At 39.6% G+C, this 24621-nt stretch overlaps 2 protein-coding genes across 2 annotated transcripts in view; both read right to left on the minus strand.

Annotated features, from left to right (window-relative positions):
* GFRA1 (GDNF family receptor alpha 1) overlaps window positions 1-7212 on the minus strand; it is a 134075-nt gene extending 126863 nt beyond the window's left edge. The window contains exons 1-3 of the mRNA XM_005489829.4: window positions 6753-7212; window positions 5385-5669; window positions 3963-4046 (exon numbers count right to left, since the gene is read on the minus strand). Coding sequence (XP_005489886.1) covers window positions 3963-4046; window positions 5385-5669; window positions 6753-6792 — 409 coding nt within the window. The 5' untranslated portion in view covers window positions 6793-7212. The remainder of the gene's footprint in view (window positions 1-3962; window positions 4047-5384; window positions 5670-6752) is intronic.
* LOC113459632 (uncharacterized) overlaps window positions 7101-24621 on the minus strand; it is a 102539-nt gene continuing 85018 nt past the window's right edge. Inside the window, exons 2-5 of the mRNA XM_074545291.1 lie at window positions 21356-21397; window positions 15556-15901; window positions 13004-13054; window positions 7101-11624 (exon numbers count right to left, since the gene is read on the minus strand). Of these exons, the coding sequence (XP_074401392.1) occupies window positions 7101-7895 (795 nt within the window). The 5' untranslated portion in view covers window positions 7896-11624; window positions 13004-13054; window positions 15556-15901; window positions 21356-21397. The remainder of the gene's footprint in view (window positions 11625-13003; window positions 13055-15555; window positions 15902-21355; window positions 21398-24621) is intronic.

Consider the following 24621-nt stretch of genomic DNA (forward strand, 5'->3'; position numbering starts at 1 on the left):
GAAAAACTCAAAGGAAGTTAGGTAAACCATTGATCAACCCAGTCTCCTGAGCAAGGGAGAGATGCTAGAGGGAGACCCAGAGCCATCCTTGTGCATCCCACAGCCACCAGCACACACACACTCACTCCTGGGATCCCAGCACTGCTGACTGTATGGTCTCAACTTCTTCCACACAATAAAAAGCCACCTTACTGACCATAACTGCTCCTGTCTGCACTTACAGCTCATTCAGTGGGCAAACCAAAGCTGGTACCTTCCTGTGCTGAGCTCTAACAGGGAATGATACACTCCAGGAAGAAGCCCAACATGCTGTGCTGCCTACTGAATTCTTGGTTTTAATTTAGAAGTTTACTGTAACAAATACAATATACATCCTTTTCTAAATATAAGTTTCCACATATCTTCTACACCAAAAGATTCCCAGAGTTTTTAGATCAGACAGCCTCTCATGAGAACAGGAGAACCAGAACATTCCCTTTGACATAAAATCAGATGAGCCATTTTCTTTCTCTGATCTGCTAATGATGCAAAAGGAACACTGCAAAACCAGTTTACTACACCAAGAATAGTGGCAAAATAATTAATTTCTACCAGTCCTGTGCTTTAGCAAGTAGAAACAAGGCCTAACTAGCAGCATGTAACCAACCAATTCTCCACAGATTAACAGCAAACACTGTGTTTTAACAAATGTTCTGATTCATGTAGCCTGTTCTTTTAAGATTATTTCTAAACATAATGGATGTAAAAGAAAGAAGATTCACAAAGCTGAACAATGGGATAATAAGCCTATGAACAACTGGGCAACTCAGAAGTGAATCCATGGGAGGAGAGGATTTTGTCACCCTAAATGCATTGATCTAAATAGCCAACTCTTTTTAACACTGAGAATTCTATTTAAACCACTTCACAGACATGGCTTAAGGCGTTTTATTCAGATGGAGTGGCTCTCCCTTTTCTGTTGAAGTGAATGAGACATTTCAGAAACATTACTTTGTTAAATATTTCTGCAGATATGTACAGCTACATTTTTTATGCAAGATATTTTCTTACAAGGTACCTGAGCTGACCACTATACTGTATCACCTAATACCAAAATAATAACATATCTTCCAGTGGCAAAGCTCAATGTCAACTGCAATTCAAATTTAAGAGGCAAAATGTTCTCCAGGTAGTAAAAAGCCACAGATAGCTTTAAGAAGTTACTAATTCAAGCATCACCCCTTAATGTAGTGTGAAACTCAATTCTGAAATCCAATCAACAGATTTTGCATTTACCGTAGTTGTGACAGAAGTCAATGGCCTTAAAATGTTTTCACCTCTCAAAAGTTGCAAAGGTTCAAGCAAAAATGTCTGTTTAAGCAAAATCTTTACATCATAATAGCTAACCCAAATCTGTTACCCTCCAAAACTAACACACACGTCTTCAGCAATTTCAAGAGCTGCTTAACAGGAAGAAATTCACGCCCTTGAGGCAGAAGCACCACATCTGACATAGTAGTTAAAAAAACATTCAAACCTAGATATGCCCAAAACAAAAAAACAAGACAGCCCAGTCTTTCAACTAGGAAGACTCAATCTTAGTAACAGGTTTAGCCATATATTCCTGATTTTTCTCCTAAATCAACATATTGATGCTTGAAATAAAGAGAATGTGGCATCCTGTCTCCATAGGGGAAGCAATTTTGAACATCAGAAGAGAATTACATCGACTTTAACTGGTTTTAAAAACTGTCCTTCATTTTTCAGGCTTATGTACACTACAAAAGTGTACATATCTGACACAAAACAGTTATCTCAGCCAATGATTTCCCCTTTTACTTAGCACAAAAGAAAATTAGTGATTTTTCTACAGTACCACAAAAATAAATACAAAAGGTGGCAAAGACATTACCCTTGATATAAGTCCAAGTAATACAAGACCACAGAATGGATTTTGTGGTATGAAAGAGTTAATTGCTGCTTTTAATTACACAGAACTAATGGGAGTGAACACTGCAGCAACATCTATAAACACAATGTCCACATTAGCAGAACACCAGTTATGAAACCCCTGCCAACACTACTTGTACAGGGATTGTTTTGTTTGTTTTAATCAAATTTTATGAAGTTCTGCTGTATTTGCAGAGCTCTGCAAAAAACCTGTAAGGCTAAGGAGCTTTAAAGAATGTAATGCAATAGTAACCATGACAATAAGAAAAATGCTTTTGCTAATCTTTTTCTTTCAGCTGACAATACTTTCAAATACTGGTGTTTTTCCTCTAGATGACAACTTTTGTTTGTTGCTCACTCTGAGTTCTAGGCCTCCCATCCTTGTAAACCTGAAACTTTCGACCAAGGGAGCAGCAATTTGAGGGGCACTGAAAACATGGGATGAGTCCTAACTGTGGCAGGATGGACATCATCTGTTGGCAACTATATCTTACTTCATTGTTGCTCTGAATAGGTGCATGAAAATTAATTTTTAAGGTAATTATTCTGCAAGTAAATGAGGACCCTAAAAAAAAACATTTTAAAATACATTTTACAGAAAGGCAGAATGCAGATAGGATATTCCTCTAGAGATCACGACACTGCTGAGATATGTTAGAATCTGGCCCCAGGCAGGCTGATCTTAAACTTTAAGAAAACAGCCCAGAACTCCTCTGCACTGATTTTGTCTTGGTTTTATATTAAGTTGGAGTCTTAAGCAATAAAAAATAAAAGAAATAAAGATTTTTCAGACATTTATTTTCGCTCTCTACCATTTCTCCAACAGGCTTGCTCACCAAACAGGACAAGACAATGCTTTCATCAAAAGATGTATGGGGTAAGGATCTGAAGTCACATATTGAAAAGTGACTAAAGGGACGATTTTCAAAGGCATTAAGATACCTAAAGATGCATTAAGCACTTAAAATTTTCAAAACTGCCTGGGCATCCAACGCCTATTTAAATCACTTAGTCCTTTTTGAAAATCCCAGTGGGCAGTTATCTACATTTTATGTGTCTATATGCCTTTGAAAATCTGTACCATTAAATACTTAACAACCTAAGTACCCCTGGCTTTTAATGGGACTTTGAGTCCTAAAAAGTGTAAACTGGTCAAGTCACTCTCTTTGGTCTTTTTTCCCCCTTTCTTTTAAAGAAGCATCTCCTAATGCTCATCCATATCATGTCATTTAAGCAGAGCTTCAGCACTGTCCAACTTAATACACTGAGCTGTGCACATTTGGTATGTTTTATGGAGCTAAACAAATAAAAATCCCAAGTACAGACTGCATCCTCAAAAAAGACTTTTTGAAGCTCCTAAAAAGAAATGCAATTCCAATCTGTAACCCCAGTGAATGCTCCCAAAAAACCACGTTTTCAGTAAATGTGACCTCACATGAGAACAACTTAGGCTGGTAAAGAACCAACAGCATTGTTTAATACCCATGCAACATATTCAAAATAGCACAAAAAAGTTCTGAAAGGCAGCCACACAGCAACAAGAAGAAACAGAAAAAGGAGGAAGTCGTGAATAGGCTCTTTAAAAAGGCAGCAGTTCCAGAAAAGAAGACAAGCTTTAATTCTGAATTTTCTTTTTCTTAAAAACTGTATGAAACTATAAAGCATTCCCTTATGCAAGCATTTGAAAGATGTATCTTCTGATCTTCTGTAATGTCAATGGGAGGTAACTTACACTGACCAAATTCCCAAAAAGGAACTGATTTGTAAATTGGGAACGCAGGGAATCAGATTGCCACCTACAGGAAAATTTAGCATTTATTGTCAAGAATGACTCAAAAAGAATACAAATTGCCATCCTGCCAAGCACTCTTTCATTACAAAACCAATTAGTCTTTTCTTTTGTGCAACTATATCATGAGCTTCCTAAATCCAGGAAGCCATTATAATTTCTTTTTATTTATGAGTACTGCTTGAAAGTTCCATAATTCAATTACAAAATCACGTGTTAAGTAAAGAATTTCAAGTCTGCTTACCTGATACCATTGGTGCTAGCCTGAATATGTCTGATAGTCTGCTGTTAACTGGCTCATAAGGGGAATCTTCAAGCAAGTCATTTCCTAAGGACAAAAAATATTTGGATGTTTTTCTTACACATGAATTCAGGATAAGATTTTTTGTTTATGTTTACTCCATAACACTGAAAAGTACTCCCCTTTAATCCTTTTAAAAAGTTTATATGGCTACTTCTTCTCAAATAATTACCTCTAAAAACACCTGAAAGAAGCTAATTGTTTATTCCTGTCACTTGAGCTCTTCTCTCCCTCCTCCCTGCTAAGGTCATAATTTGCAGACAGCCTGTGACATCACAGGGACTGTCCCATCTCATGCCAGCAGGAGAGAAGCTGTAGCAAGGATGCTCCTCTTCATTCACCATAACAGCAGAGCTCTTTTTCAGAGAAGCTCAGCTAACAGCCAAAAACTAGCATCTCTGGTATGAAACACGGCTGACAAGATGCTGCTGGAGAGAAACATTTTATGATGTAGAAAACGTCTGTTATTACCTTTAGCAAAAAAATTATATATGGACTCATTAAAACATATGGATGAATTATCAGAAAGGGATTCTTTCCCTTTTTGCAGAAGCAACTTTAAAAAAAGTTAAAAGGGGAGCACACTGAAGTGAGAGGTTGCACCTTCAACTCCAGGGCCACAGCAAGACAGGACTAAAAATGATGTCTCTCATATGAGGACCTGACTGTTCTCAGTAGACTAAGAGAAATTTGCCTTATGAATATGAGCAACAGAGCAGTCCTGAGTCAATCACTGCCGTATCTCTTCTAAGTGGCCCATCTGTAGGAACCATAAACTTTGGGGTTTTTCTGCCTCTGGCAATACTGCTAGTAAATACAGGAAAGGAAAACATAAACTTCCACTTAAAACAATCTTCTCCTCACATGATATTTAACTTTCAGCAAAAAGACTAAGAAACTAGTCGCAGTGTCCTGTTAGGTGAGTCCTAATTAAGGAGTTTTAACATGACTAAAAGAATGTCTCCAAATGACTGTTTTTGTGATGTTCGTCCCCCTATCTTTGCCTGCGGTTTAGGCAGGTCACTGGGTCCCCGGAGGAAGCTCTGGCTGTGTGTGGCTTTGGCAGCCCGGCAGCGGAGCCGCAGCTGCGCGGGGCTCCAGGGCCGGCAGCTGCGGGCACAGAGCTGCAGGCACAGCCAGAACCTCGGGGACACAGCCCCAGAGCCTCGGGCACAGCCAGAGCTGCGGGCACAACCCCAGAGCCTCGGGGGCAGCCAGAGCCTCGGGCACAACCCCAGAGCTGCGGGCACAGCCAGAACCTCGGGGGCACAGCCAGAGCTGCGGGCACAGCCCCAGAGCCCCCCGAGCCGCGGGGGCAGCCGCACACCCGCACCCTGCGCTGGGGGCTCTGCGTTCGCCACGTACCCTGCAAGCTCTGGTACATGCTCCAGTAAATGCGCAGGCAGTTCTTCTCCTTCTTCATGCCCCTCTTGCAGCGGCAGTTGTACAGGGATTTCTGCTTGAGAGCTTCCATGGCGCTCCTGCATTCGTCCTTGGCCTCCAGGCCCGTGGCCCGGCTGAAGTTGCTCTCTTTGCCGGCTACACACTGCCTCAGTGTCCTGAATTTAGTACTACAGCTCTGCTCCTTCAGACACTGATCGCTGGCTTTCACGCAGTCCAGGCGCTCCCCTCCAGGCAGCCCGCTCACTTCTGCGGACAAAAGTACATCTATGGAGAGCAGACACAAAGCGACCCGCGCTCTTTGGGGGAGCAGGGTGCCCGGAACCCCAGGTCCTGAGCAGCACCCGGGAGGCACGGGGCACCTCCTCACGCTGCACATGCGGCCAAGCCCGGGGGCAGCACCTTGCAAACCTCCTGGCTTCATGCTACGCCTTAGGAAAAAGCACACAGGGTTTCCATGGGCTTAGATCCACTTTTCGGGGAGTCCAAGGAAACAGTATTTTTTAACCCTAACGGCTGATGAAACAGAAAAATGAAAGAAACCCCGGAGGGATTAATGTGCTTGATAAAACAAGCATTTGTTATTCCATAGATCCATTTTGGTGAAACAAATCAGCTTTCCATTCCAGGGTTTAACTAAGGGGTTAAATATTCAGCCTCACTTTGCAGTAATTTCACTTACATCCAGGAACAGCCCGCTCTGAGAGATAAGTATCCTCACTGATTGATATTAGCCTGTCTTTGCGTCAGTCACTTTTTAAAGGCTGTGCACATTTTTGCTTGTTCTATATGCATAAAGGTAGAATTTGTTACTTCCCCCCCTCCCCACTTCTCTCCACGTATGATGCTTTTGCAGGAGAACAAAGCAAATTGCATTAACTCTCTCCTCTCCATCGTGCCCCCGACATGCTCCCTCAGACACATGCGGATGGAAACGCAAACCTCTCCTGTGGAAAGGAAACCAGTTTGGGCTGCAAACCACTACCAGTCGGGCAGGTTGCCAGGTTCAGGTGAAGATGTAATCCTTCAGCTGGTCTTGTCATCCCCCACCCTCCCCAGGCAGCCTTATTTTATTTAAATGAAAAGTTTCCCTGTAACTTGCGAGAACCCAATTTAACAAGAGGCTAAACAGGCAAGTACCGAAGTCTGTAACCTACAGAGATTTTATGTAGACCGGGCTAACTGATGTGAGGCAGAGCCATTAAAACTACTGGAAACTTCACTGTTCTGCCTGAACAATAGACTGACAAGCATCAGGCTCCCGGTCCCATAAACCCTATGCCTTGCTTTATGAAGCCATGTGCAGACCGAAATCAGGCACCAGCAACTTACCCACTAAGGGCAAAGCGAAGTACAAGAGAACGAGAAACATCTTGCTGTCTTCGGATGGTTTCCCCAAACGACTTGATGTGTCACAACAAAGATGATCAGCATGTAGATATTCCAATACCGCCGAGGTCTAAAGGCTCCAAGTTCAGATCCATTGAATTCAAAGGGGAAAGAAAAAAAAAAAGCCAACAAGCAAAAAAACCCCACAACCGCCTCTCCTCTTCACCGCTACCACCACCGGCGGCAGGAGCAGCGACGCAAACGCTGAGCTTTTCCCTTAGATTTCAGGTCTGAGCAACCTGCAGGCACAAGCGCTGACTCCAGTGCGGGAGCGAGAGGCGCACGCACGGTTTATGTGTGTGTGTCTGTGATGTGTGTGAGTGAGCGAGCGAGCGGCAGCGGGGCAGGAGCGCCGGTCGCCTCCTTGGGTGGGCAGCGCCTGTTCCCAGGGAGGGACCGAGAGGCACGGGGGGCGGGAATGGGGTGCACACACCAGACCCGCAGCGCCCGCCCGCCCCCGGCCGCGCAGCCGGGGCCAGCCGCTGGTGTCAGCCCCGCTGGCAGCGCCTGTGACAGCCCCGAGCCGCGGCTTTCCCGAGCCCCCCCCGGGTCAATTCGCCTCTTCACCCCCCCCGACCGCAACTTTATTGACGCGGGGGCCGGGGCGGTGCGCGGGGCGCGCAGGCTGCGCGGAGCGCTCGCCGCCGGGGCGGAGCGGGGGTGGCCGCGCTGCCGGCAGCCAAACTTTGCCAGGGAAAACTGGGACGGGCGGGAGGCGCGGCCGCTCCGGTTCCGCCGAGTTCCCCCTCGGCCCCGGCGCTCCCCGGCGGGAGCGGATCCCAGCGGGCGCCGCCGGCACCGGGCGAGCCGGGGAGAGGCGGCGGCCCCGCGGGGATGCTCCGCTCCGCTCCCCGCCCTCCCTCCGTCCGCGGGGCTCGGCGGTCGCGGCCTCCCCCTGCCGGCCCCGCCGCCCGCGGGGGAAGTCCGGGGCGTCCCGCAGGGCCCCGGGGCGGCGGGAGCACCGCCCGTCCTTCCCCGCCCCGCGTCCCTGCGGTGCGCGGTGCGCTCCGGCCCGCGGCCGGGGCCGAGCGCTGTGTATCGGCTTCCACTTGGCTCCTGAATAAACAAAGCGAACATATGTCCCATATTCGTGACAGATGGTTCAAACAGAGAACTATTTAGTGGTTTTCCCACAGTTGCTACTATGTACCACTCCCCCGAAACCCAACAAAATGCAATTAGCCTAAAATAGCTTCAGCTTCCAGATTTCCTTATTTTCATGTGTGGAAAATTTGATTCAGGTGTTTTAATGTTCTGGCTGTGATCAAATGTATTAAGTTGTTTTGGGGTTATTTTTTTTTCTATTTTTAAAAGAAGTCAGCGTATATGTTCCTTGGCAGTTTTGTCAACAAGCTATTTGGTCCATTCGACTCAAGGAATTTGCTTCTCCTTGCAATAAATTTTGCCTAAAGGAGTTTGAGTCGCCTCATGAGATGGGAGATGATCAGGCTGGCCACTTTTATAGCAAAAACTGGATGGCAGATGGAGCTAAACTGTTGAAAGGTACTTCAAAACACTTATTTAAAAGCCTAGCATATGCCAGGATATACTGAGAGTACAACATTCATAGAACCCAAATGGAAAGGGCTTATTTTTGTTTGCTTTGCTGTTCGTTTTTTTTTTTTCCTCTCTTGCCACTTTTTCTAAACATATGGATTTGCATTATACCCCAAAAAAAGAGCCCCAAAACCTATGGCCCTCAATAAAAATAAAACAAACAAAATCCAACAGAACCCAAAAAACCTGTGTAAAGTACCGGTTCTCTCAGCTAACGTGTAATAGTGATATCAAGTTGAAACTGATTAAGTCCCAAATTTTGTGGTTTGGTTGTTTATTGTGAAGAGTCATATACTATTATATGGTCACGAAGTCTATTATCTGCTGCACATACAAGGATGTAATTGGAGGAACAAAGACAATGACCAGATTTCTGGAGTATTTCAGGGTAATTAGAAGGTGCTAAGTTGGTGATAGCATTGACGATTGGAGACAGCTTCAGCTTTTCAAATCGCTGGTATTTAATGAAACAAGTTGGTCTTCTAAACACTTCAATAGAAATTGAGCTGAGTGATACAGAGAGATGATTACTTCTTCACTGGTAATTTTGACATCATTATCGCGCACAGATAAGCTCTGTATAGAAGTTATCTGTGTATCTAACACAAAGGTAGCATAATTCTCCTGCCATTTAGAAGCCTAAGTCAAGAATAGCTACAAGATTCGCAGCAGAGTATAGCAACTAAAAATCAGACTGAAATCCAGGCCACTTTTTACAAAACCATTCATGCATTAATGTCCTGAATACATACAAACACACATACAAACATACACACGTTATTTGGCATTTTAAAAAGCAACACATTGTAAATCTCTGCATTAGTAACTACTTTTGCTGCTATAAAACACAGCTTTTGTGGGGTGTTTCCTGTTACAGTAAAACTGAACTCGCATTTTAAGTGTTAAAAGTTGAATAAAATGTCGCTGACAGTTCAGAAATAACAAAACAGCTGGAAAACACGCATCCAAAACTTCTGAATACTATCTAAACACTCCTCTTGCCAGTATTTTGACTCATCTCTGGAAAACTACCACCCAAAGTGAAAAAAGGTTAAAAGGTTTTAATCGAGGAAAAAAGTTTAAGATGCAACCACGTCTGAAGGTCAAGATCCAAGAAGAAAGTCCATGCTGCATACAGTTGCTCAGAATATCCATCCTTAACCAGGACAGTAGGTGGGAGACAGCTCCTTACCAACCACAAGGACATTTTTCCATAGCAGAAATTATTATTTTTTATTTTTCTCTTTCATATATGGAATTATTTATAAATTTCTGTTGCAGACAAAACGTCATTAGCCACTCTGTGGCTGGAGTCGTAATCCTTTGGGTCTTTGCACAGTGTTTTCCAACTGCCTTTTACTTGCCCTGGGGTAAAATTAAGTCATTGAATGTTTTGCTGTTGATTTCAGTCAAACCAAGGTCTGCCTTACAATTTGTATCTGTCAATCACTCAACTCATGAATGTCTTCAGATAAAAGAAGAGTAAGCCACACAGAAGTACTCAATGCAAATACTTTAAAGATATTTAAGCTTTTTTAAATGTTCTGCTAGTCAAGTTTTATAAAAAGGTTTCAGAACAATTAATATAACATAACATACATAAGGTGCAGCTGGTGAGGACAAACACTTCATTACAGGAAGGATGATGACACAATCACCACTGGATTATTGTTTAGAGGCCATTACAGTACAAATAATGTGGAAGGCAGAACCAAATACTCCAAGCTAGTTGCTGCCAGCATTAACTGCCAGTAATTCAGTCTTTATGTAGTTGTAGTTACTGGTTTCTTCCTAGTTGGAAGCTGTTATACTTCATTGGAAACTTTTCACAAAGAAAAGGCAAAGAAATGTGGATAGTAGTGTTCTTTGACACTAAGACTTCAGTTAAATTAGTGCTTCAAACCCCTTTTCTTTCTAAGTAGGTTGAGGTAAGTGTAACCCCTAACACTGGATCGTTTTAAGCTTCCTGTCACCTTGCAGCCTGGGCCCAAATGCTCTGAATGCAACAACAGCAGTCTGTATCCATCCAGGATACAGCTGGATGATACCCCAGGATACAGCATCCACCTGCTCCTGGAGGCCAGGCACGCACAGCAAAATCAGAACTTTGCTGCATTCTGTCCTTCTGCCTCCTCCTCTGCCTGTGAACCAGTGACAGCCAACTCTTCAGAGGTTCCCATGCAGAGGTGCCTCCCTCAAAGGCAGTGGATGTGATTTTGCAGCCAGTTCCACCTGCAAAGGCTGCAGTGTTGGAGCATTGTGTAGGGTTGGTCTGTGGATGACAATGTACCCCTGAGCTGACAAGGAGACTGAATTAATCCATTGCCTGGCTCAGGGTTAGCCTGCAGATTCCCTTTGCCATCTCTGCCACAGACCTCCTTTTAAAGAGTGAACCCTGCAAGAGAATATTGGAGTCAGAGCCACTGAGCCCAGGGAACATTACACAGAATTATCTGCAGTGCCGCTAGGTATGTGAAAGGGAAAGTATGCTGAGAATAAGAACAGGGCCATGAACTTTAAATACGATTCTTAGGGGAGTGAAGAGGTGAAGCAAAGCTGAAGTTGAACTAATGAGTCAGATCCAGCAGGTGGGGGAGAGCAAGCTAGTGATGGGAAAAAGTCTCTGTGCTGTGGGAGCACAAAAAGTACTCTTTACACAGGAGGCTTTCTTCAATAACGAGAAAGGGAGAATAGAGAAGTTAGAGAATTACTAGGGACTGGGGGAACAGTCTGAACTGCATTTTTTGTCTTACATTTATCTGCTTACCATGAAGTCAAAGTGCCTTTTGGTGGGAATAAGGCAAGAAGGATTTGCTCAAGGCATTAAAGTTTTGTAAAGGGCAGATTAAATAACAGTGCTCCAAAAATCAATTTTGAGGGGCTTATGAAAACCTTGAATGGGCTTTTGCAGCACAAAAGCAAGATTGAGTTTTTACTGAACCTGTCATTTATTTGGGTTTAGAGCTTTCAGTAAGTATCAGAAAAAAAACATAAAACAAAAGCAAAGTAAGCAGTGAGCAGTCACACAGAAGTCAAATAAAAAACACGTGGAGGTGCAATCCAGATTACTAAGTTAATTGATGTAAAAGTATAACAAAAGAAAGTAAAGGTTTCGTGTCTGACATCCCCATCCCCTCTCCCCAGGCTTTAATCAGACGTGGTAGTGAATTCCCACAGCTCTTCTTGGCCAGGAAGTTTTTCCTAAACTCTTTCTTCCCTGTTCTCACCAAAAGTTGTGCTGATATACTATCAAGCCACCTGGAAGGAGGAAAAAAAAAAAAAAAAAAAGAAGAAGAAAAGAAAGGAATAAAAATGAAGCAAATAAAGCTACAAAATTCAGTAGAATAGGTACAGAAACACCAAAAGAGTACGATGCAAGTCAGAGTTTGCAGTTAGAAACACAACACACTGGTTACCCCTGAAAACATGAAAATGCTGATGGAACTGCAGCTATTTGTGAAGGTATCTGATAGAAATGATTCCGTTTAACTTTAAGTCGTGATCTAAAGGCGTAGGCTCTGATATTTGCCCACATTGGTAAGAAAAGGGTTGTTAGGTAAAGCCATCCCTGGATTTGGGATTTTTACTTTAAAAATGGGGTAACACCGTCCCCTAGCCGCTGGTGGGGACAGTGCAGGCTGGCGTGGATAGGGATTCTGCCTTGCAGAAAACAAGGCACAGAATTCCATGGCACAGGAGGATCCAGCAGCACGGAGACTCGATGTGATGCATTACGTAAAAGCATGAAAGATTACCCAAAAAATGGAATATAATCTGTTAAGTAGTATTAATTCAAGTGCCCAGGGAATCTAGAGCAATACAATTCAGATGCTACAACAGCATCATTTGAAACTTCCGCTTCTGGATCAGTTGGTCAGAGCACAGTGCTTTTAAGGCCAGGGTTGTGGGTTTGATCCCAAATGGACCATTCATTTAAAAGCTGACTCAGTGATCCTTCTCGATCCCTTCCAACTCAGAATATTCCATGTGATTCTGTGAAATGCATCAGCAGCATCAACCTTTAGCATCCCCTGGACATTGACAGCCAATGTGATTAAACAAAGGCCACATTATGATTTGGTAACTTGTACCCTTCCTTTTGTCTTAAAAATTCCAGTGATTACTGGAATTATACAGCTTGGGCTAGTGTAATCCATTCGATCCTGAGCCACAGGACAGGTAACCCTACTTTATACTACATAAAATGTCTTTACATTAATAAATCTCTGTCTTGGTTTTTGCAGAAAAACTAGAGCTAGGAAATTACTTATTCTGATTGTCTATTGCTGTAAGAATATCTGATCCACACTGCTTTAAAAACATAACTACATGAGCATTTCAGACCATTGAAATCAGATGCTTGATCTGAGAAAATCCATGTTAAAATCTGAATGTTGGTATCTTGTATTTGCATACTGCTTCACTTACATGTGGATTCATTTTCCTCCCATTTTTAATTGAAAGTGATGAAAATTCTGTGTATAGAATGGTGTGTAAAGGTGGTGAGATTTTCTGTTCAAACATGCACAGCTCTAGTGGTGGGTATTCAGCTTTCACTGTTCATGCTACACTAGATACACACACACTAACAGAGCAAAGCAAGTTAAATCAGAGAGGAACATTTTGCTTTCACTTACTGTACATGTCTTCTTCTAAATTGTGGAACCAAATCTGCCCTGACACCTGCCCTGTGTAGGGAAGTCAAAAAAAGATGTATGGAGGTTAAAGCCATTTTAGAATTTAGTGACCAAAGGCAAAATTATCATCTTGGATTGTCAAAGCCGTATTTTCTGTACATTTGCTAGAATAGCCCTGACGAGTGAAATAAATTTTTCTCCTGATGGTATCACCAAAACTGTAATTTTATTGGAAGTTTCTCTAAAGGTTAGTGACTCTGTCAGTGTTAATTTCTGTAATCTCTGTTTCATCAGTCTTCCTCTGTGGTAAGGAATTTTGGGGACAAAAAGTCACAAGACATTTATATTGGAGGTGAAAGGATATCAAGGAAAAATGGAAGTGGAAGAAACTAGTGCTGTGAATGCCATGAGAATTTTACTGAGAAACCAAAACTGACTATTCTCAGATACCTGCAGTCACCTTCATGTCACAGTATCTCTACCTTTAAAAGAGCAGCAATATTGGGGGGGGTTATTGTTTGCTTTGTGGGGTTTTTTTGTGGGAAAGGTGGGGGAGTTTGTGCCTTGTTGGGATTTAAGGAGGGGTTGTGTGTTTTTATAAGTTGCTTTTTGGGTTTGGCTTGTGGTGGATTTTTTTTTTATTTGGGGTGGATGGGAAGAGGTATTTGTTGGTTTGTTTACTCAGTTTTAAGAGTAGCTGCAAAAACTTCAGAAAAAATGAAAAAACAGATCAGAATTTGAACTCAGAGGTTTAATCATAAAAGGTATTGAATAAGTATGGCATGAAAAGGCAATATTTCTTGAATCAGGAACATCTCCTTAATTAACACTTTTTTTTTGTTTTTAATATAGTTTAGGAAGAACCTTTTGATGAGATAATTCTCCTTTAATCCAATTGATTATCAGATGGGAATAGTGTTGAAAAATCAAGACCTGTTTGTTCTATTAGAATACCCCATAATCCCATTACTTGGCTTCTCTGCTACTGCTGCAGAATTCTGAAGGAGCAGTGCACACACCAGAGCAGTGAACATGACAGACTCTGAAAGCCAGAGTCCCAGCTGATGGTATTTGCAGTTTCTTCCCTTTTCTGTGAGCCCTCGTTGGATGAATACAGCTCTGTCTGTTCAGGGAGTTTCCCTGGTTTCATCATCAGATGCACAGTTAAATCTACAGCACTTGTTTTGGATGGATGGAGTTACCTGCTGGCAGCACCAGTAAAGGAAGTGTTTCTGCATGTCTGTATCTGTCCTGCAGTTTCAATGGCAGACATAATTCATGTGGAAAACAACAATGCAGACTTTTAAATTTGGTCCTGAAAGTCATTTACATGTATTCTGAATATCCCAGAATAAAGTGCATCCTAACTCAGCAGTAAAAGTATCCACATTTGCGGGACTCCACACTGTCTGTCCCTCTGTGAGGGATATGAATATGGAATTACCATTTTCTCCATACCCAATCCATCCCTGGGAAACATTTCTAAAGGCCATATTTGTGAACTCAGCAATGGCTGCAGACAGGAGCAGTTGAGATGTGTAACTCACTTTATAAATGGCAAAAAGACTAGGAATATTCAGCCCCAAGTAAGGAAAAGGAATAAGTTTCTGATGAACTCATTTTCATAGGAATTTCGGAGTTATTAATTTATGAAAGAAGAAAAAACTGTTTGCAGACAAAATGTTAAGATAAAATGTAAATACTTTATAGTAAATTTAAAGCTGTAACAAATTACCTATATGCTCACAGTGTGACCCCTCCAAGTTTTTGACTTGTTTAATTATTCAGTAGAACACTATTTATAACAAAATAATGCAAACTTGTTTAAACATGTACAATGATGGCACCTTGCCAGTATGAAATGTAAGCATGATGTTCACAGAATTGCAAAAATCCAAAGCAATCGAGATTAATATAATGGTTTCTGAATTTGATTATATTATAATCTTTATGACTGGAGCTAGTCAGAAATTTTTTGGTTTTTTTCTTTAATTCTTCTTATTCTTAAAATATTTTCAATCTGCTAAAAAAAAAAAATGAGATAGTAGTTGTCACTATCTGTAAGTTCCATGTCATCATCAAAGCCATGCTATTTCCTGTGATTTTTGAATTTGCCCATTTTTTGCAGAGCTTCAATAAAGATCCAGCTAATATTTCAGATATCAAAATTATATTATTTTTATAATTTAAAAGAATATTATTCAACACGTTTATGTGCTTTTTGACACTTGTTCATACCCACCTTTAATCTACAGTAAACAGATTGAATTAAAGTGATATGCCAACCCTAAAATACAAATAGCACAAATTTCAAAATTATTGATTTCTGACAATGCTTGCAGGCATTAAGCAATACTTTTTCAGACATTTAAAACAGCTCACTTCAGCACAGACACTGTATTGAAGAAAAGCTGAAAATTTACTGACTGCTCAGTCAATATTAATTTAAAATTGAGGTTTAGATCTTGGCTAAAAGTGAAAAAAAATACATTTAAAACTCCTTTTATCCCATGGGATACCCTCTTCCTCAACTCAAATCACCATATTCTTACCATATTTCAAGGTCTCAATCCAACAGTTTTGCAGAGGAATCCAGTATCTTGTAATTAGAATGAGCAGTGAAATACTGTGCTGACTCCTTGGAGTTAGAGTTTGCTTTCCATCTTGTGGGTGGGTGGACTTACAAATTCAGCCCCACTCAGGTTTCCTTGAAAGGGAGGTGACCAAACACTTTGCTGCTCCATCTGAGGTGATCTGGGACACTGGTGCAGCACACAAGTAAAATCTCACAAAGGTAAGAGACTTCTGCCAACAGAGGCTGGGGTCTGCTTAGCAGCAGGACTTTGTGGGTATCAGGAACTAAGGCTTGAAAGCACTGATGTTTGTATCACACTTTTCCTGAGGAATAAAAGGAGAATAAATGTTTGATGACAATAACTTTGACAACAACAATAAAGAGGTTAGGGCACGTAAGAGAGAAGTATTATGGTATCAAAAATGCTTAAATGAAATTGCCTTCAAATATACTGTGTTTCTGACCAAAACTTAAACCAAGCCAACTTATAATGACCATCCTGGTTTAGGCCATGTAGAGTTAGTAGCTGTTACAGTGCTGAGTTTGGATTTAGGATGAGAGTAACATTTATAACACACTGATGTTTAGTTGTTGCTGAGCAGTGCTTACACCATACAAGGAATTTTTTTTCTATACCCCATCAGCGAGGAGGCTGGGGGTGCACAAGGAGCTAGGAGGGGTCAGAGCCAGGACAGCTGACCCCAACTGACCACAGGGATATTCTGTACCATGGCCCATCATATAATTTTGGGGGATAGCTGGCTGGGGACTGCTGCTGTGGAACAGGCTAAAAGCAGAATTCTGTCTGTGGCAAGCAATTGTTTTTCATTTGCATCCCTTATTTTTTTGGGGTGGTTATTTATCTCTTTCTGTTATTTTCCTTTTCATTCCAATTTATTATTCTGATTTTAGTTTTTAAACTGTTCTTTCTCAACCCACACTTTTCTGACTTTCACCTTTCCAATTCTCTCATCCCATTGAGGAAGCAGCTGTGTGGTGCTTAGTTGCTGGCTGGGGTTAAACCACAACAATGACTCAACAAAAGTTTTCTGCTTGAATTTAATCACACAATTTATTGGGGGTGGGGGGAGAAGCTAATTTCAACTGGATTTATGTATCAAAGATGATAATGAAAGGAGTTTAGTTTTATTTTACTGCTGCTCCAGATGGCTCTCAAAAGGGACTGAGAAGCATGGGAGAAACCATTCTCTGTCTATGGGGGGTTGAATTTGGAAAGTTCTGTATTCCGGGCAATTGCCAACTATTTCTTACAAGGTTCCATGGCTTGTAACTCTGGGCTCCTCAGAGACAACAGTATGAAGAAAAAAGAAAAACTAATTTGGTGATTTTGCAGTTTGCATCACTAGAAGACAACTGAGCATTTGTTTAATTCACCGAAAATTACACAAGAGGATTTTGGAGGACTGGCAGGTTTAGAGACATGAATTTTCCATAGATGTCTCAGGCCTAAGGGTAAGGTATGTTAAGGATAACTTACTTTCCATTGAATATTTTTATATAATATTAATATTTATAGTGCCTTTATAAGATTTTTATTATTTGTCTTAAAAGGTCGTTTACCAAAACAAGACACAAAAAAACAGATACAGACTTGATTTGACCTGACTTATGAATCTGCTATTTTCTTTGACAAGAAATGTGAGAGGGAAAGACTGAGTAGCAGTAGATTATACTGTCATTTAGTAACCTGTGTTTTAAAAAAAAAAGGCAAAAATAAAACCTGTTTTAAACTTCACCCTCCCAGATTGCAAGAGATAAACCTCATCTCAGAACTGACACCACTGCAGGGGTTATGAAAAATGAACTGCATTATTTCAAAGTACGCTTGTTCAGAATACAAGAAGCAGTATGGAGATAAACCAAGTATCTTGTTTTTATTAGTAAGCAAGAAAGATGTCAACCCAACCACTACAAGCATAGATATGGATAATTCACACTGAATTACTCAGTAGATTTTTTATACAATTATGTCCTACGTGGCCTACAGTTTGAGGACCCATATTTGTATAAAAAACAATCGTTAGAATTACATATTATAAATATAGCACATTTACACCCCATCTGATTGTATCCACTTACCTATGACAGGTGAGTTAGGAGCCTAATTGCTGTAGGGCCCCTATACATTTAATGAGATAAAGCACTACCATTTTCCAAGTATTTCTTTCCAGGCAGCAGTTTTTATGTCTTTTTAGACAGTTTATGTTAGAGAGGAATACAATACCCCCAATAAACCAAACTACAATGATTTAGAGAATAAATACTTCCTAATCTCAGTCAGGTGATCAGTTTAATCCTGATCATAGGTTACAGGTAGGTTAAATCCAGTTAACACCTGACTTCCTAAAGAATTGCTCCATTTTTGCCTGCTTCTAATCTTAATATTTAAGAAAGAGCAGTGCCTTTCTCCTATACTGTGCACCAAGAAGGAACATAAAAGTCCTGGGGAACGCAAAATAGAAGGACTGGCATGTGGGCCAGTTAGAAACATTTCTTTTAAGGGACTGTGTAAAGAAAGTACACAAATGAGTTTCCAATTAAGCTTCCCTGGCAATGTCAGTAGGTATCCAAAGTTTTATATCCCACACTTTATATTCTGACACATGATCTCTTCACCATGTCACACATACCCTTTATTAATTTATAAATTTCCATCTGGAAGTAGTTCAAGTCCCTGCCTCCATGACCTTGTCTGTAAGCAGTTCCAGAGCTTTGCACAGATTGCCAAGAACCTTCTTTTAAATTTCTCATTTATTCATAATTTTTTGTAAGTATCTGATCTTGAAATAGTGTTATCCTTTAACACAAAAGTCGTCTTGCCTCACATCTACCCTCACACATACTTATAAAGAAAGCCATATGCCCTTTCAAGCTTTGTTTTGCCAGATAAGCTATTTCCATCTCAGCTGCAAAAACAGGTACAGCTTTCCCCAAACCAGCCCACTCTGCACCTGCTATGCATCAATGTGGGTCATGAGAACTGTAAACAATATTCTGAGAGTTGTCTTACCAGTGCCTTGTAAAGCAAAATTAACACTTTGTTAACAGCCCTCACTGAAGATTCTTCATCCAATATTCCCTGAAACTGCTGCATGGCCACGACACAACCGTGGCTCATGGTCACACCACAGCTGATTAATGCATTAAACCTCTTCCCCTCACTATTGACACCAATTATCAAGACACCAGGTTATACTAGAAGAACATGACATTAATTCTCAAGCACCTCCCTCTTGTTTCTGTACTATTAGATTTCCAATTGTCAGTCCATGAGGTCATTTATTTTTTTCTGATACACTAGTCATTCCAATTTTGTGTCATCTCTTAATGCCATACCTGTTCTCCTTCCTTCACCAAGCTCAAAAATACTACTTAAATCAGTGCCAAGATCAATCTCAGAAGAATTCTACTAGTAAACTCCTTTCATTTTAATATTTAATTTTTAACAGAACCATATTTTAATATAACCCTTCACTCAGATCCTCTTCCATCTTCAGTGCCTTCATTAAAGCTCATCTTTTCCACTCTCAGTAACTTCTACACCAAACAATATAATGCCTTATTTTATCAAGGTAGATTAGGTCTACTGTATTACTCTTCTCTGGGACAATTATCTTATCAAATAAAGATATTAAGTTAGTCTGATACAATCCTTCCTTGATAAGATCATGTTGTAGTTTTTCCCACTTTCCATTTACTTCTAGGTTCTTGATAATCTTTTTTTTTCATTCAAAATCTACTCCCTAAGACCTTGCTTGGTGTTGAGGTCAAACCATCACACCCGCATTTTCTTTGACCACCTCTTTTCCTTTTCATGAATAAAGGGAATAACATTATTAGTCTTTAGTTGTATTGAGATAGCCCTGAATTGAACAGATACACATAAAATCCCTACAAATGCATTCAGTGCAAATCAGCATTGCAGGATTCTTCCAATGCTCTGAAATGGGCATTGTTTAGCCCTCTCCATTTTTTGGCAGTAAATAGGCTGATAGCCTATAGCCTAAATTCAGCTGATAGCTCATTTGGGAAAAATTCCATTGTTCTGTGTACCTTAAACACCTTTTTTTTTTTTTTTTTTTTTTTTTTTCCCGGCACTGGGAGATCTAACAGCATTCACAACCAACAACAGCTGCTTTGAAATTGGCATTTAGGACACATTTATTTATTTTAGCAGTGGAAGAGCAGGGTTAAAAGCATCATCAACAGTAGTTTCGATATGAGAGATATTTTCAAAGAAAGAGGAATAGGCCAAAACATGCATGAAAACACATATGAAAGCAGTGTGTGTTATTCATTTTTATAAACTCTGCTGTCTCAACTATGGATATTAATTTTTTGTTCAAAGAATTGACTTAGTGCAGATATTTTAAATATTCTGATTTATTTTTCAAAATGAGAAAAGAGTAATTATTTTTAAAGGAGTAACATTTTTGCCACTTATTCCGTTTACTTTCCTTCTGTTATCTTCTTTTTCAAAAGACAAGCTGTAAAAAGACAAACCCAGCAGAATTATTTATATACTTTTCACACAATCTGTGAATTGACATGTTTAATGCTTCTGGAAAGAAGTGACTGTAATACAATGCAAATTATTAATTTATGAATGTGGCACAATTGATAATACATGCCTACAGCAGCTGTGACTTTCTACTCTACTTGAATGGAATGCTTTTATTATCCTGCCTATGCTGTGAGTCCTGGCAGATGTATGCAGATGTGTGCCATGGAGCCTTTGAAAATTTCAGGATTAAAGGTGGCTAATCTTCCAGAAGCTTCAATGGGAAAGAATATGGAAGGGATAGAAACTAAACTCTGGGTTCTCTTTTTTTTATGCCACCTTTAAAAAAGATGAAATTACAGCATAACACCAGGATCAATAGGCAATAAAGTTTATGTAGTGTTATTTATTATTGTTAAGTCTTTATTAAATATGTACCTTCTGCCTGCAAAGGGCTGTGCAGAATGAAGAGGGCCCAATTTTATAGAGATACAGCTATAAGACTGGATTTTACAAAGCAGCTTGTAAAACCTGCAGGTAGAACATACATTTTCCACAATACCCTCAAGAAAGAAGTATTCTGGAAACTGCTCAGGATATTTTGAGGCAGTAGGGACAATGACTTTTTTTTTTAGAATAAATTATTAGAATTGAAACTTTCTTATAAAACAGTTTGTCACTAAAAAATACCATCTGGCCCTATTTTGAGAAAAGGTTTTATGAGACCATGCAGCTTCCATGCAGCTAGTTTCCAGATCCAGGGTCTATGTTTTAGTCAAACTGAGACAGCCTTTCCTCAAACTTTCTTGGTCTGGGCATTTGCATGGAATATGGAATAATTTCTGCTGCTGCCTAGTTCAGCTCATGGGCCTGTATCCAATGCTTCTGAATGTCTAAGGAAGTTGTCATGTGTTTCAGAAAGAACACAGATGGAACCACAAAATTCATCTTATGAAGAAACTATTACCAGAGAAGCCTAAAAGTGTAATGGACAACTCTTGGTTTCATGTGAGAGTTATTCTCATTGTGCAAGAAATTGATTTGGCTTTAATGCATACAGTGGAAGGATAAAAGTTATCTAACTTCACACTAAATAACACTCCTGTTATGAATAAAGACAATAAAGCCATTTCATTTCAGTCATCTGCACATACTCTTTTTCTTACAAGTGCAGCATCAAGTAGCAACAGAGCTTTAAGAACAATTTTTTAAAAAAATCTGAAATATATTAGAAGAAATAATGACTGCTGCTCACCTGATAATTTAGCAGGATTATATGTGAACTTCTGAGAACTGACTGAAATAGAAAAAAAAATCTTTTATTAACTAACTATAAAACTATTACTTTCTCCTTTGGTGTTTATAAATATTTTTCTATGATTAAGGTAAAATTTATATGACACAAAGCAGTTGGCATACTGGCATTATATGCTAATAGGAAACAAACTGTAATTAATCAGTTAAAACAGAGTCTTTTCAACACACTGTTTAATGCATTTCAACCCAAGATTACTTTTTTACATGAAGGTCCCAGTCCTCAAAAGTGTTTCTTTAACAGCCCTTTTTTCAGAGGATTTAATGCTACCACCCATCTTCTTACAGGATGTTACAACATAATGGATAATTTATTTACATTTCTGCTAATACCAAATTAAAAAACCCGTCTTTTATAAATGGAAGATACCAACAATTACAATGTAAGAAGTATTTATTCGCTGTTTATCTTGTAGCTTCCCTTGGGTGCCAACTTAGGGGTAACCAGTATTGATGTAAAGCAAACTCCAATCTCCCATATAAAGAATTAAGAAAATTCACTATGAAAATGCAAATTCAAGGCTGTGTTTTGTACTGTGATATGGACTCCAGATCTGAAAATTTCTTCTTCATTAGCAAAGTTACTACAATTATGCCAAGATAAATAAAAGCTCTGATATATGTTTCAAAATGAGAGCCGCATTTGTTGCTTATCCAAACAGCACAGTATAACAGAATAGCAGAGTATAAAAGTTTTAGGATAGACTTTCTGACCCAGTAAAAGAAACAACTGAAATGTATTTAAGACTCTAAACCACAGCAGAGGAATAATGTGGATCCCTATATAACAGCACAGCTACCAATCAGCAAAGTAAGCAGGTGGTGTGTTCTCTGACCAAAGAAAATGGAAAACTTAGATTTAAACCCATAAAAGAATAATCTTTGCTTTAGTAAGCTGAAGGGATCCAGTGAAGCCTTTCCAGATGGAATTAAACAAAATCTTGGATGTAAGACTCAAACAGAGATATCACAATGCAAATAGCAGGCTTTGTCCTTATAAAGAACATCTGTTGTGAAGTTGTTTACATTCCTACCAAAGTGGAAAAGGGTATCACTAATTCTCCATTGCAGCCAGGCATGTAATGGGGGAGTACAAAGTTACTGCTTAATATTTTTTAATAAACACACAGAGCCTTTCACTAACTCACAGGTTTTTTTTACCTGTAAAAGTAAATAGGGATTTGGGGCAAAGAGAAATATTCTCATTTTCATGATACTCATTTTCCAGGTATTTATTTCTCATTTTCCCATTATTTTAAATTTTATTCCCTGAATTTTGTAGTCCATTTTCCTCCTGTTATGAGGAGGAAACAGGATGTCTATTCATGCCTGCCTTGCTGAGCATTCTACTAGAAATGGAGAGCTTCCAGCCTGTGGATCAGCAGTTTGCTCTCACTCTTCCAGAGATAAAAACTAGATTGTTCTTAGCTTGAGTTCCTCAGGAAATTTGAGATAGCCCATAAATTATAGGTTTTTACTGCATTTTACGGTTTTCCTTTTCTGTTGTCCTGCTGTAGGTTTTCAGAAGTAGTTGAGGCATTTAAGTAGCCAGCAAGAGCAGGAGAACCAGCTCACAAAATGTTCTTGATTTACATTGAAAACACTTTATTTGGTGTCAACAAGTTACACTGCTTTCTGTATTTTAACAATTTCAACAACATTTTAAATAATAGAGTTAAAGCCTTGCTGTTTAGAAGTGGCATTATAAAATTAATTTTTTATAAGTCTGTGATTTTTTAATGCTGATTTATGATAATTACTAGGTTTCTCACTGTTTGTGGTTTCTCTCCAATAGAATTGCTGCTCAGCATTACATTCCAAGTGGTTAGAGCTCACATATACATTTTTGTTTTTGACATATAAACACATGCATAGACATAGGCTATTTCCGGTAAAGGAAATAGCACTTCAGCACCATGCAAATGCAAAATGACAGCTGTGAATTTGTGCCACCGAACAATTTGACTTTATTCCTTCATGTGAGGTAGACAAAAGTAGTTGCCAAATACAAAGACCACCAAGAGCAAAGGAAGACCAGAGAGATGTAGGTTGGTAAGAAGGTTTGCTATAAATAAAGCCATTCAAAAGTAAGCAGTGTAGTTTGTATATGGAAAAAATAAGACTAACAGTGCCTAAGACCAAAAGACAAAAATTATTTGTAACTATATTCCTACAATTTCTAGTTCTTATTATGCATTTCTTATGATGAAGACCATATTGTATCATCTGACTTTTACCCTGCCACTTCTTTACTTTTGCCTCTATTTTTTAGCTTTTAAAAAAACAATTTATGAAACAGTCTGAGTGTATATAATTTGGAAATAGGTTACAGTAATAATTTTATAGTGACTTGAAATTACAAGCAAAATCTTTCTTTTCTTCTTCCTACACAAACAAGAGAGGAAACTTGTAGAAGAAACTTTACTATTAGCAAGCAGCCTGATTACGAAGGGCAATTAGTAATTTTGAAGAACACTGAAAAGACATGACCTGATTACAGCACAGTGATTAAGATACAGATATAGATTAAGATTAGGATGTACTGATATGACCGACAGAATGAAATTAAAGTCACCTTTCTAGCAGCTAGTGATCTACCAAAGATCTTATGCTTTGCAGAAGTTGGAGTTGAGTGAAGGTAATGCACATTTTACTTTTATCCTGAAACATTCAGGTTCGTGCCCTTTCCATGGGAGACAGCAACTGCCCACCTTTGATCCTGGTTCTGAAACTACTGGTACAGGTTTCACATGTGTGGTTAAATTTACATAATCCTGAGTTATTATTGTGAGTAATTTACCATATAAAAATCAAGCACATGGCAAATAGCTGCAGGAGTCAAAAAGCTGTGAATCTTAATGTCAAATACTTATCCCACTGATTTTTTTCTGAAGGAAACTCTTAGAGAACTGTTAATCGTGCTGAATGGTCATTCTCAGACAGTGAGAAGTGCAGTTGGAGTCAGACTCCTCTTTCTGGGGAGAACAGCTCCTTTGCCATAATTAGAGTTGCTGAAGCACCCTCCACACAACACAGTAGTTCCTTTAATAAGTGACACTGAACTCTATCCCAGCCTACAGCAGCCTTCTCAGCTTCAAACACAAAAGCAGTCAAGTCTCAAAAACTTCAAAGAAAGCTTTTCATTTTATTTTCTCCTTGATCCACTGATAGAGCAGTTCATTTTCTTGAATTTTGTAAAATGACTTT

Source organism: Zonotrichia albicollis, chromosome 7 (assembly GCF_047830755.1).
Source record: "Zonotrichia albicollis isolate bZonAlb1 chromosome 7, bZonAlb1.hap1, whole genome shotgun sequence".
In the NCBI taxonomy this organism is placed as follows: domain Eukaryota; kingdom Metazoa; phylum Chordata; class Aves; order Passeriformes; family Passerellidae; genus Zonotrichia; species Zonotrichia albicollis.